General features: G+C 37.3%; 1 protein-coding gene across 4 annotated transcripts in view; it reads left to right on the top strand.

The window, feature by feature from the left end:
- The window catches only part of LOC106872443 (uncharacterized), a 547,002-nt gene that overhangs the window by 297,919 nt on the left and 234,542 nt on the right, over positions 1-14,541 (top strand). For all 4 annotated transcript variants that reach the window (XM_089365395.1, XM_089365396.1, XM_052973789.2 and 1 more), the window contains exons 6-7: positions 10,934-11,160; positions 13,958-14,129. In XM_089365395.1, the coding sequence (XP_089221521.1) occupies positions 10,934-11,160; positions 13,958-14,129 (399 nt within the window). The remainder of the gene's footprint in view (positions 1-10,933; positions 11,161-13,957; positions 14,130-14,541) is intronic.

Genomic DNA, 14,541 nt, shown 5'->3' with positions numbered 1-14,541 from the left:
AGTGAAACTTGAGAATATTTGGGCCTCAATGTAGCCAATGAACAGGTTCGCATAGTTGGGGCCCATTCTCGTTCCCATGGCCACTCCCAAAACTTGCTGGTAAAAATCACCGGCGAACAAGAAGCAGTTGAGTAAGAGGACAAGTTTGGCCAGACGAATAAGTGTGGATGTGTTGGGTTGGGGGTTGGGTCGAAGGTCAAGGAAATGGTGAAGTGCACGCAGCCTCTCATGGAGAGGGATCACTGTGTAAAGGCACTGGATGTTGAGAGTGAAGAGAAGTTTAGAGGGGCCAGGAGGGAAGGAGAAAGAGTTGAACAAACGAAGTGCATGCTTGGTGTCATTGATGTGAAAGGGGAGGGAAGCCATTAAGGGTCAAGGACACAGTCAAGATATCTGGAGATGAGTTTGGTGGGGCAGTTGCAGGCGGAGACTCATAGAATAAGTACCCGGCTTAAAAAAGTTAAGCCCAAGAGTCAATTCATTCAACTAAAACTCTTTGAGGTTGTGCCCCAACATGGCCACAGACAAATGACTGAAGCAAGTAAAAGATAAAAGATGCAAAATATTTGTACAGAATTACTAGGGATGCCAAATGACACAAAAGTAGTACAAGCATTCAAGGAACCTTCTGATGTTAATCTTCTGCAGAAAGACCTAAATGCTAATATATAAATGGGCAGAAGAAAACATGCAATTTAATGTGGGTAAATTCCAAGCCCTCCATTATAAGCTAGTTAGGGCTCACATGCCACAGCAATGATACTTTGGCCCAAAAGGAGCAACAATCCCAAAGTCAAGTATAGTATGTGACCTGGGGATTGATATGAGTAACGATGCCTCATTTCATGTACATATCACCAAGATAGTGGTAGTGTGCTGGTGAATGGCCAGATGGATTCTGAGAACCTTCAGAACAAGGGACTGGAAACTATGGTCGTTCTGTGGAAGGCATTTGTACTCAGCCATCTGGATTACTGCACTCAAGTGTGGTCATCTCACAGTGTTGAATTAATAGCAGAACTTGAGGCAGTTCAGCAGTGCTACAACAAGAAGATTGCATCAATGGAACAGCTGAGCTACTGTGAGAGATTGAAAGGGCTACAACTCTACTCCCTGGAGCAAAGGCAGGAGAGACATGCAGTGATATGAGTATGAAAGATCCTGGAGAGATTGGCACCAAACTATGGCATTGAGAGCTATACTAACCCCCAAACTAGACGTCACTGCACTGTTCCAGAGCTGCCAGCAATCCCATCTAGAGTGAGGAGCATATACTGAGATTCAAGGGCCCACTGCTATTTAAAACCTTGCCAAAATGCCTGAAGGATCTCTATGGAGTAAGGGTAGATGTTTTCAACTTGATTTGTTGTCCAAGGTTTCAGAGGAATCTATACCAAGGCAAGAAACTCAAAAGATGACAGTTTTGTTGAACTCCTTCCTTCACCAAAAGCCAGTCACATGAGAATGGCCACTGAAAAAGGGGATTACACTGGCAGTGCTCCAGTATAGCTACAGTCTTTGGGCTGAGACATATAAAACTAATAAAAGAATTATATATATATATATATATATATATATATATATATATATATCGTTGTTGTCGCCGTCATTCACTTTTCTACGCTTACACGAGTCAGAGAATATTGAAGTAGATTTTTTAAGGCTGCATGCCCTTCCTGTTGCCAACCTGTACTGGTTCCCAAGCCAGATAATATATTTTGATGGTCAAACATATGATTGAAGAATATTTAAAATATTTGCAACATTACACAGTCTTTAAGACAAAGAGATGCAAACATACACAAGGACCATAGTAGAAGGCACTTGTCCAAGGTGATATGCAGTGGGACTGCACTTGAAAAACACATAGTGGTGAGTAAGCAAACTTCTTAACCACACCCATACCTGCACCTGTGTGTGTGTGTGTGTGTGTGTGTGTGTGTGTGTGTGTGAATATTTGTATGTATAAGCACAAATGTTTGTATTTTGTGTGCTTTGTATGAAAAACTCCTGAGCCCTAAGTTGTGAAATTTATCATTTCTCTGTCAGCAGGTCATCTGTTAGCTCTCTGTCTTCAAAAACAGTTAAGAGATCCTTGACTTGGAAAAGACATAACAGTAAATGGCAGAAGGGGTATCCAGATGTAAAAATGTATATTCATTTTATACATGCTAACAGGTGATGTGGGGAAACAGAAAATGAATGAACAAATTTTGGAATAAAAACCACATCAGCCTTATTTTAGAGAGAGAATTTTGTCAAGATACATTTACTTGTTACATTAATACCTTTATAATTGAATACTCGTTTGTGTGTTTCAATTGATTCCAAAAGTGATCAAGAATTTTGAGGAATTTAATAAAATAATTCATTTTTTTTTTCATTTGACTATTAATCGAATGTTTAGAACATACATTGGCAAAAGATTCTTCATCACCACCTTTATCTTCTTTCCAGCTTCATCCCATTTACACCTGTCAACTGTTGTAAATGTAATTAACAATGTATCTCCTTGCAACAAGAAACCTGTTCTAGCTCCTTTTCTTTTTCTTACCTTTCACAATATCTTGCATAAAACTGCTTCTCTCTACACTGTAGCCTATCCCACGTAAAGGAGATATTAGTCTTGTGTGCCACATTACAACCTCACTAATGCAATGAAAAGACAAAAGAAAACAAGAATCATAACTCAGTACATGTTGTAAAGCGGTTGGTATTAGGCAGGGCATCCAGTGATAGAAATCATGCCAAATCAGACATTGGCACATAATGCAGTTCTCTGGTCTGTTAGACCTTGTCGTACTGTCCCATATTTGTATATGTGGAAAATGAATATTAAAAACTGATCATGATAATGTTAATATTGGAAATATAATTTTAAAACACATAAATTGTCTTCTTTTTTTTTACCAAAGAACCAAAACTGTTCTTGGACAGGATGATATTAGAAGTGTTTTTAATAAGTCAAAAAGTTATGTTCAAATATCTTTAGGTTTATATATATTTTCGAGCGAGATCGTTGCCGGTGCCCCTGGGCTGGCTCTTGTGCGGGTGACACATGAAATCTTTTGAGCGGGATCGTTGCCAGTGCCCCTGGACTGGCTCATGTGCAGGCGACACATGAAATCTTTCAAGCGAGATCATTGCCAGTGCCCCTGGACTGGCTCTTGTGTGGGTGACACATGAAATTATTCGAGTGAGTTCATTGCCAGTGCCCCTGAACTGGCTTTGTGTGGGGTTGTTATAGGATTTTCAAGCGAGATTGTTGCCGGTGCCCCTGGGCTGGCTCTTGTGCGGGTGACACATGAGGTTTCTCGAGCGAGATGAGCGTGGCCATTGCCAGTACCGCCTGACTGGCCTTCGTGCGGGTGACACGTAAAAGTGCCCACTACACTCTCTGAGTGGTTGGCGTTAGGAAGGGCATCCAGCTGTAGAAACTCTACCAAATCAGATTGGAGCCTGGTGTAGCCATCTGGTTCACCAGTCCTCAGTCAAATCGTCCAACCCATGCTAGCATGGAAAGCGGACGTTAAACAACGACGACGACGATATATATATATATATACATGGTGTGATGGGTAAATTGTCACCATTCTATATTTTTAATTTCGTGCATGTGCATTTTTTATCTTATTTTGTCAACTACACAGTATAGTAGGGTCAGTTAGGCACCATCTGTGAGAAAAAGAGCACCATGACATAATTCACTCTGCCAGAAATTTGGAAATGACATGCTGTACTGCTTGGCATTCATGCTGGAAGCACCAATTCAAAGATTTCAGAGTGTTTTGGATGTCATTCTAAGGACACGTACTGAGAGTGATAAAGATCAAACATCCAGCCAACATCAGGGTGTTTGGAGGGATCACTAGTGATGGCAACGTTATGTCTCCATTCATCTTCCCACATGGCCTCACACTCAACACAGAGGCCTACATCAAGTGCCTGGAGGTGGTAGTGCCCCTCTGAGTCAAGAGGGTGGCTGCTGGAAGACCCTATGTCTGGCAACAGGACTCTGCACCATGTCACACAAGCAGGAGAACCCAGTCATGGCTGTCAGGCAATTTCTGTGACCACATCACCCCTAACATCTAACTTCCCAGACTCGAGACCCTTGATTATTATGCATGGGGTGCAGTTGAGTGGGAGACCAACAAAACTCCTTGTAACACCAAAGACGAACTGAAGACAAAGATTATGGCAGCATTTACCAACTTAAATAAGGAGACTGTCTGGATGAGTTGCAGGAGATTCCATGGTTGAAGTCATTGACGATTTTATTGAATAAATTTACTCTTTAGTATTTCAAGATATTTTTATGTAATTTTGGTAAATACATTTGTTAAAATGAGATGTCAGTGTTATTTTCAGTTTTGTGTAACTTAGACGATAATTTATGCACTGCACCCTGTATATAAGGCATATTAAAGTGCAATTTGAAGTAAAAATATGTAACAACAGACTAGTAGTACAAATGAAACTAATTTGTGATCACTTACTAGGTAATGGTGCCTCCAATAAGGCTACAGACAACTGGCGATGGGCCTGTTGCATCTTTTGTATCAAACTGATCCCATTTAACTTCTGATATTATTCCAAGTTAGAAAATTTCTTATGTTGATTGATCTTTATTTTCTGTTGAAGTTGTATATTTTTAGTTATAGTCCATCTGGTTTCTGTCATTCAAATTTATACCCATCATAGCTAATATATGCTCCCATTAATATCTTATAAAAATTAATCAATCAAAAAAAAAAGAAAGAAAGAAAGAAAATATGGAATGAAGATAAAATTATCATAACGAACAAAGAAAATTAGAGATAAAACAAAAACCACATAAATGTTTACACATTGTTCAGAATTATTCACTGATCAATCTTCTGACATTTTCATAGCTTTTCTACTTTATACGGTGTGTTTGCATATATGCATGAATGCATATGTCTGCATGTGTGTGTGTATGTGTATATACATATATACATATATATATATATATATATATGTATATAGAAAGAAAGAGAGAGAGAGAGGCAATTATGCAGATAAACAAATTAGATATATTAAATATAACAGTTTGGGTATGAAATACAAAATATGTATATATATATATATATATATATATTCACATGCAAATCAAGAGAAAACAAAGAGTGGAGACTTTCAGACGATGAATATTTGAGTATAGATATATAGATATTTACATTAATAGATCCAACTTACACAGAGAAAATTAAAGGAGAGGAAGAAAGGTGTTCGACACCTTTCTTCCTCCTCCTTAATTTTCTCTGTCATTTGTACTTGAATCTATTAATATAAATATCTATATATCCATACCCAAATATTCATCATATGAAAGACTCCACTCTTTGTTATCTCTCATTTTGCATGTTTACATATATACATATTTTGTATTTCATACCCAAACTGTTATATTTAATATATCTAATTTGTTTATCTGCCTAATTGCCAATATATATATATATATATATATATATATATATATATATATATATATATGTTGTTGTACTTGGGGATGGTCATATTGCCAGTTTAGCCAATTAAAACACACGCACTGTATATTTGGTGTTAATTTGCTTCAGCTTTATATTACATTAATCTTAATCTTATTTCGGCCAGAGTTCTTTCGTCACACTTCTGTGACCTCATCAGTGGTCCTTTGTTTCCTTCCTTCTTATGTGTGTCTCACCTTGCTAACTATCAGCCATTTTGTATTTTGTATTCCTATTGTATGTGTCTACGCATGCGTGTCCTTCAACGTGTGTCTATGTTTAGTAAGTACATGCGTGTGTATGGGGAGTGCTTGTATTATCTGTATGCGACAAGGCTAACCCTCTTTAATTACTGATACAAACCAGCAGACAGGCTTCTAAACAGCTTTCATTTCCTCAATTTCACTCACAAGTAATGAGTCAAATGAATCAACCCACAGTAATAGAAAATGACATTCAGTGGGATTGAACCTAGGACCAGATATCTTTCTTGTCAGTAACATTTACATGTTATTCTAAGAGGTTGTGCTGAAACATTCCTGGCTTTGGGTAAAAGAAAAAGACAGAAGGATCTGTTAATTATGATTTTATTCACCATATTCCCCTCTTAGATTCACACTCTTATTGCAGTGGTCCTTCAGTTTTTCTGAGCCCTGTAAAAGAACTCAGAAGGTTGGGCCTCCAACCAGGCCTTTCACAATACCCTTAAAGCCAAGAACTTTTCAGCAACCCCTTGTTGTACAGGATTTTTAATTCCATGTGTGTCTGCAAAAGCACAGGAGAAATGGAACATTTATTGACAGAAGAAGGCACTAAACTTCACTATCTTAGAGCACACCCATTTTCTCATGCAAGGTACAAAATGTAAATATTCACTCACGTATACACACATACACACACAAACACACACACACACACATATGTATGCATATTCTTATATGTATGTGTACTTACATGTGTGTATGTATTATATATCTGTATATGCATATATATGTGTGTGTGTGTGTGTATATATATATATTTATATATTTATATATAGGCACAGGAGTGGCTGTGTGTTAAGTAGTTTGCTTACCAACCATATGGTTCCGGATTCATTCCCACTGCATGGCACTTTGGGCAAGTGTCTTCTACTATAGCCTCGGGCCGACCAAAGCCTTGTGAGTGGATTTGGTAGACGGAAACTGAAAGAAACCCATTGTATCTGTATGTATATATATGTATGTGTGTGTGTGTATATGTTTTTGTGTGTGTTTGTCCCCCCAACATCGCTTGACAACTGATGCTGGTATGTTTACGTCCCCATAACTTAGCGGTTCGGCAAAAGAGACCAATAGAATAAGTACTAGGCTTACAAAGAATAAGTCCTGGGGTCAATTTGTCGAATAAAGGCAGTGCTCCAGCATGGCCACAGTCAAATGACTGAGAACAAGTAAAGAGTATATATATATATATATATATATATATATATATATATATATAGAGAGAGAGAGAGAGAGAGAGAGAGAGAGAGAGAGACAAAGTGAGAGTAAAGATTATTTGCCAACATAATGTAGCCCCAGGAAACATCATCTCCAGAGCTTGCTATCGACACACTATCTGCATCCTTATATTTTCCAACAAAGGAATGTTTCTCATTCAAAGATTTAGAAATAATAATTTTCCTTTCTATGAGATTGGTGACTGTGTGTCACTTTGAAAACTATATATTTCAAACAAGAATTTAGTGTCACCATCTCTAGCCGAGATGAAGAGAAATAACTCAGAAACCATTGGTACACAGATATTGCTTTGAGCTGAGTAGGGACACTAAGCTTCCTTGTTCGAAAATATAAGGAGGCAGATAGTGTGTCATATAGCCAGCTGGTGACAACACTTCCAGGGACTAAATGACAGTAACATTCGTCCTAATCTGTACTGCCGCACTATGTTGGCAAATAGTCTTTACTCTAGAGTACTGTTATTGAAAGTTTCTCATTTAGAGATTTAGAAATAATAATTTTTCTATTTATATGTATATATATGTGTTTGTGTGTGTGTGTGTGTGTGTGCGCGCGCAGGCTGTGGTGAATATATTGTCATCTAAATTATGTAAAAATGAAAATAACACTGACATCTCATTTTAAAAGATATATTTATCAAAATTACCTAAAAATATCTTGAAATACTAAAGAGTAAATTTATCCAATAAAATCGCCATTGGCATCAACCATGGCCTCCAGATGACTTTGAAATCTCCAGCAACTCTTCTGGGTCGTCTCCTTGTTTAAGTTGGTGAATGCTGCCACAATTCTTGCTTTCATCTTTGGTGATACAAGTAGTTTGGTTGGTCTCTCATTCAACTGGGCCCTACACATAATAATCAAGGGGGTTGCAGTCTGGGGAGTTCAGTGGTCATATGTTTGGGATGATGTGATTGCAGAAATTGTCTGACAGTCATCACTAGGTTCTCCTGCTTGTGTGACATGGTACAGAGTCCTGTTGCCAGACATAGGGTTTTCCAACAGCCACCCTCTTGACCCAGGGCAGTACTACCTCCTCCAGGTACATGATGTAGGCATAATATCACCATCACTAGTGATCACTCCAAGCACCTTGATGTTGACTGGATGTTTGATTTTTATCACTCTCAGGTGTTATTTTGGGGACACAGCAAGCCAACGGTTGTTCTCTATGTTCACCATCAGATCCTGGCAGAAGTTTTTCTCATCTGAGAAAAATCAAAGCATTGATTGGAGAGAATGCATAAGTTTGTTCAAAAGCTTCATAGTGCAGTCTTTCTTTTTGTCCTTAATGGTTTTGGGATAAAAATTGGCCGTTTCCCATCTTGTATGAAGAATACCGAATGTCTTCATACACTACCTGCCTGAAACTCAGACACTCCCATTTATCTAGCAATGGACCTGATTGACTTGGCCTGGATCTCAACAAACAAAATCAGTTCTTTTGTTTTCAGAACAATCAGAGTGAGTTTTCTGAGCTGCCATACCTTCATAATCACCATTAGACTCATCCAACTCTTTCTGAATCCTTTGCACTGTCCTCAGATTGACACTCAAACACTCTGAAATATTCATATTGGAGATTCTGGCATGAATACCAAGCAATGCAGCATGTCATTTCCAAATTTCTGGCAGAGTGAATTGCATCATGGTGGTGTTTTTCTCAAAGACAGTGCCCAACTGACCCTATGATACTGTGTAGTTGACAAAATCAAAAACAAACGATGCATATGCAGAAAATTCAAAAATATACAATGGCAATAATTTACACATCACACCCTGTATATAATATATACATAATATAGTATATAATATATGTGTGTGTGTGTGTATATATATATATATATATATATATATATATATATATATATATATACACATATTCATACATATGTAAATATATATGTAGTTGTATATATCTATGTACTATGTATTTATGTATGTGTGTGTGTGTGTGCATTTATAAATATGTATAAAGTATATATGTAAACACAGAAAGGCACTTTTTATGTATACGTATCTGTATACACACACACACACACACACACACACACACACACACACACACACACACACACACACATACACTCACACATATGCACACATTCAGACCTTTACATTAAAAAGATACTACATAATGTCAGAACCTTTGGTAATTATATTAAGCTTTAACATAATGCAATGGTTTTCCAATTGATTTCCAGTTATCAACCTAAATTGCTGTATTTAAGAGCTACCTCAAAGATATTGGTTATTCCTGGGAGAGTTCTACTCCCTCATCTCACAGATCATTCCTAACAATCATTGTTGTTTGATATGACTTTCGTTTCTCTGTTTCTTTTTTTCTCTCTCTCTCTCTTTTCCCACGAAATTGCTTGTATCTTTTTATCTTCAGCTGTCATCAAGCGATATGGAATTTATGCCCCTCCATCACTCTAGTGTTCTGTAAATATTGTGATTTATCAGACCATTGAGGTAGCCTTTAGGTAGTTTCTCAACAAGCAAGAAATAGCAGATAAATCTAGCTCATATCACATCCCCTCATTTCTAAAATGGAAGAACACATTAAAATGGCAGATCTGCAAGAGTTGTTAGGTTGTTGGATAGAATGCCTCAACAGTATTCATTCTAGCTTTCAAATCTAGAGTTCAAATCTTGTCAAGATCAGTTCTGCTTCTTTGTGTTCTGATAGCAACACCGGTGTAACACTAGTGTAACACTGGTGTCAGGTTGTATTGGCCCACGTTGGTGGCTTTTTCCTTGGACAGCATCTGTATTGCTAAAAGAAGAAAATCTTTACATGCAAGAGTAGTTGTCAGTTTTCAGAAAAAAAAAAATAGAAAATCTTACCTCAACCTGCACATGAATGTGGAGGTGTGCATGGTTAACCTTGAGTGGCAGAAGATCCTATGTACTCATGGCCAACAAAGATAAAGTAATAGAAATATTAAATGCAAATGAATGAAATGACTTTGAACATATACATCAACTCGATCGGGGCTGACCTTGCATCAAACAGAAATATTACTAGAATAATGTATCTGTTTATTCTTAATACAATTCGAGCATGAATATCAGATCAGTTTTGTTTTGAATCATCAGGGTAACACCTCCTTCCCCTTTACACAGGTGAATCACATGTGTTATGAACACGTATAAAGGTTAGTGAATAACAACAGTGATCAGCATATTCACGTTTGGATCTACTTGAACATATTAAGAATGAATAAACACATTATTGTTTGGATTCTTGATGTTCTGCCTGCTCTCCTTGAATCATTAGTGATATTACTGTTTAATTATTAATGTTTTTCAATTATAGATTTGTAGACTTTTAGAACCTAATCTTCACGTTGTGAGAGATGGTGGGTAATGAGTGTAAAATTAAGAAATAATCATCATCATCACCATTTAACATCTATGGCCCATGATGGTCCAAGTCTAATGATTCAACCGGATCTCGTGGATCCTAGAACTGCATTGTGTCCCCATGTCTACTTTGACATGGTTCCTACTGCTGGATGCCCCTCCTAATACCAACTACTTTACAGCATATACTGGGTGCTTCTTTTTTTTTTTTTTTTTTTTTCATAGTACCAGCACAAGTGAGGTTGCCATGCAGCTCTCAAGTCTATAAACCTTGAGAGAGGCAGCTTTATACTAAGAGAGGAGGAGGTTAAGGTATGAGAGAAGGGACTAGAACAGGTTTCTTGCTGTAGAGAGGCTACATGTATACTCACAGAGTGGGTGGGAGGGATATTTATTATCACTCCCACCCTCTCTCTCTCTCTCTCTATATATATATATATATATATATATATATATATATGTGTGTGTGTGTGTGTGTGTGTGTGTGTGTGTGTGTGTGTGTGTGTTGTATTTAAAGTATTGAACTTAAATTGCATTTTATTTCTTCTTTAGGTAAACAGGCCATTACCTGGGGGGCCTAGTGCAGACAGAACTCCAGTTTTCAACGAAACAGTTCCTCTTTCTGGAAATCTAATTAATGAGTATCGGGGAAGTTCAATGTCTCATCCACGTATCTCGTCACCACCATCGTCGCCTTACAACCAACCACGCTGTACAACAGTAAATGCTGCAACAAGTCCCATGGCTCAGCCTTCCTCAGCTTCGTCCTTTTTTGCCAGGTATGTCATGGAATTCAATTTTATTAAATTTATATCCTTTTCCATCCTCACAACACACTGGTTCACTGCTACAATCTCTTGCACACACTCCTCTTACATATATTAGCAATCTACCTGCATAGTTCAGTCTGTAAAGCATCAGATTCACAAGTGATCTGAGGGTCGTATGTTGAAGCTGGTGAATGAGTGCATTCAAGGCTTATGAGTTAAACTGAATCCTCTCTATGTGGCTGCTCAACTTGGTCAAAACAGAACATGAAGCAAGTACCATTATAAGACATTTTTCAATTAACCATTAATAAAATATAAACACACAGGCAAAACAAGAATGTAAAATGCAAAATACACACCTTTGAATCTAGATTATGATTTTTTTTCTATCTGACATGAAAAAAACCATAGAAAATATCCAAAAGTCAAAAAGTGTACAAAATCACAGGAATACAACTAAATGAATCACTGTACACTCGTCCACTGGTGTAGCTAGAGGGAGGCAGGTGGCACTTTTATGAGGGTGGCATCAGTCTTGGGTCTGCTGTGGGCAATATGTATTTTTTCTGAGGGTCCAGGGGCAGCAAACTGAAGGGCTTCCCTGGATGGTACACACTCTGGCTACACTAGGGAACTTACCCTCCTTACACACATACCTATCTGCTTCAGAAATATTGAGGAAATTCATCCTGGACACTACATATCTTTTACCTTTACCTACATGATCTTCCCACATGTCCACAAAATAAGTATACACCTACATATATAGATAATTACACACCTACATATATAGATAATTACACACCTACATACCACCATCATTCTTCAGACATTGTCACACTGCTATTCTAACCATATTAGACCATATTTCTGTTACCAAATTTCTGTTAAAATTCATTGCTTTTGCTTCAATTAATTTCAGAAATAACAAAGAACTTTGTAAAATAACTTTTGTCATTATTAAACTGGTTTTTGTAATATAAATTAAAATAAAAATTTTGATGGAGAATTTTAATTTAGATCACTTTAAAACAGGGAATTTGTATCATAGATCTAAAGGCAGTCTCAGGCAGGTTGGTATCAAACAGGTTTAAAGCACTTAGCACCCTAATAAATCACCCCCCTCTCTCTCTCTCTCTCCTCTCTCTCTCTCTCTCTCTCTCTCTCTCTCTCTCTCTCTCTCTCTCTCTTTCCCTCTCTCCCTCTTTCTTTCTTTCTTTCTTTCTTTCTTTCAAACACCAGCAACAACTAAATTGTCATACCTAATATCTTAAACATACACAAAAATATAAATAATAAAAACTCCTCTGCAACATTCACAGCACACACAGAATAAATTAATAAACAAAGTGAGCCAATGCACTCACAATTCATTATTCTTGGCCAATAGAAAGAAATAACAATGCTGTTTGTGTGAATCCATCATAGATTTATCATCATTACCACCAAACACCACCACCATCACCATCATCGTTGTCGTCGTCATCATCATCATCATCATCATCATTGTTATTGTATGCACAATAACAGAGAGACATGATATTCTTGCTCTACCCATTGCAGTTTTTGTAATTGGTTGTGGTTCCTTGGTCAGATGATTAGAGCTGATCACTAATTCAAAAATTTGAAATTCAAATGCCTAAGAGCCAAAATAGATATCTGAAAGTATCTCACCCCCCATATGGTCTGATAATTCTGTTCATCCACAACACTGGATTGGGATTGGGTTTATTAACCCTAAAAAATTTTAAAGTTGACTTTGATAGGGTTTAATCTTACAGCACAGGGATTCAGAGCAAATATTGCTGGACATTTAATCCAATATTTTAACAACTGCCTAATCATAGATTCTGTCAAGCCTTACCAGTGTTCTCAGATGCTCCACACCAAACCACAATAAACTAAAAGGACTCAGAACACTACACATCATCACAGATTGTACCCTGACCAAATCCTAAGACCACAAATAAGGAAGTAATTCCTCTAATAATGAAAGGACGTTTGGGAAAGAGAGAACAGCACATCGCTACAGCAATCTTCAATTACACAGTCACTACCACAATATGAAAAGTCACTACTGAGTACTCACAGATTTACACAGAGAACCTCACAACTCTACGATTATAAAAGTCTAAAGAAACTCTTTCAGCCAGCAGAAACAAATATGAAAACATTAAACACTGCATTGGGATACATACCAACAACAACAAATACAATCAGCAACTGACATATTTTGACTAAGTCCATCTTACTCAAACCTACAAGTGCACAGATAATGACTCCAGCTCCACCATATGATTTAAATCATCTACTGTTCATCCGAGTCATCTTATTTCCTCTTTCTTGTCATCATCATCTTATCAACATCCATATTTTTTATGCTTGCATGGGTCAAACAGAATTTGTTGAGTCAAACTTTTTATAGCTGGATGCTCTTCCTGTCACTGACCCCCGCCTGTTTCCAACCAAGGCAATATTTCCTAATGACTGAATATATTTTCTGGGAAGATTGAAAACAAATGACACTGCTTACCTGACATTTGATGCTCATTTGTAACTGTCATGACATGTCAACACACACATACACATAGCAGGCTTCTTACAGTTTCCGTCTACCAAATTCACTCTCAGGCTTTGGTCAGCCAGAGACCATAGTAAAAGACATTCACTCCCCACCCCCACCCCTGCCCCAAAGATTTCACTCAGTGGGATTGAACCTGAAACCATGCAAAACAAACTTCATAATCACACAGCCATGTCTGTGCCTATGACACTCATGTATTTTTTTTTTCTTCTTGTTTTCCAGAGCTGCCCAGAAATTAAGTATATCCTCAAAGAAGAAAAAGAAGTCACACATGGACCCTGAATTACCAATTTTTCCAACATGTTACAGTGAAATCATAAGACTAAATCCACCACCAGCACCGCCTTATTTACTGAGGAATGCAGGGAAAATGCAGAACCCAGGGATTGGGAAGGTATGTATATGTTTGAGAGAGAGAGACTCTTTATGTGTGTGTGTGTGTGTGTATATATATATATATATATATATATATATATATATACATTTATGTATGTATGTGTGTGTTGTGTCTGCATGTATATGCATATGTTCATGCACATGTAAATGCATATGTGTGTGTGTGTGTGTACATATGTGTAAATTGCACTTTTAAAGACCTGTGAAACAAAGAGATTTCTTCTTTGTAAAACAGATAAGGGTTTGTGACAGGAAGAGCATCCAGCTGGAAAATCCTGCTTCAGATATATTTCTGATCGAACTCATGCTACTATGAAAAAGTGGATGAATGTGTGTGTACGTTAAATGAATGAACAAGCAATATGCATGTATGTGTGTCATTATTCAGTTATGTATGTATGACAAGCTAA

The sequence above is a fragment of the Octopus bimaculoides genome, chromosome Z (genome assembly GCF_046866305.1).
Source record: "Octopus bimaculoides isolate indiv1 chromosome Z, ASM4686630v1, whole genome shotgun sequence".
In the NCBI taxonomy this organism is placed as follows: domain Eukaryota; kingdom Metazoa; phylum Mollusca; class Cephalopoda; order Octopoda; family Octopodidae; genus Octopus; species Octopus bimaculoides.
The sequence above is the reverse complement of the archived record's forward strand: the minus strand, read 5'-3'. Positions and strand labels throughout refer to the sequence as shown.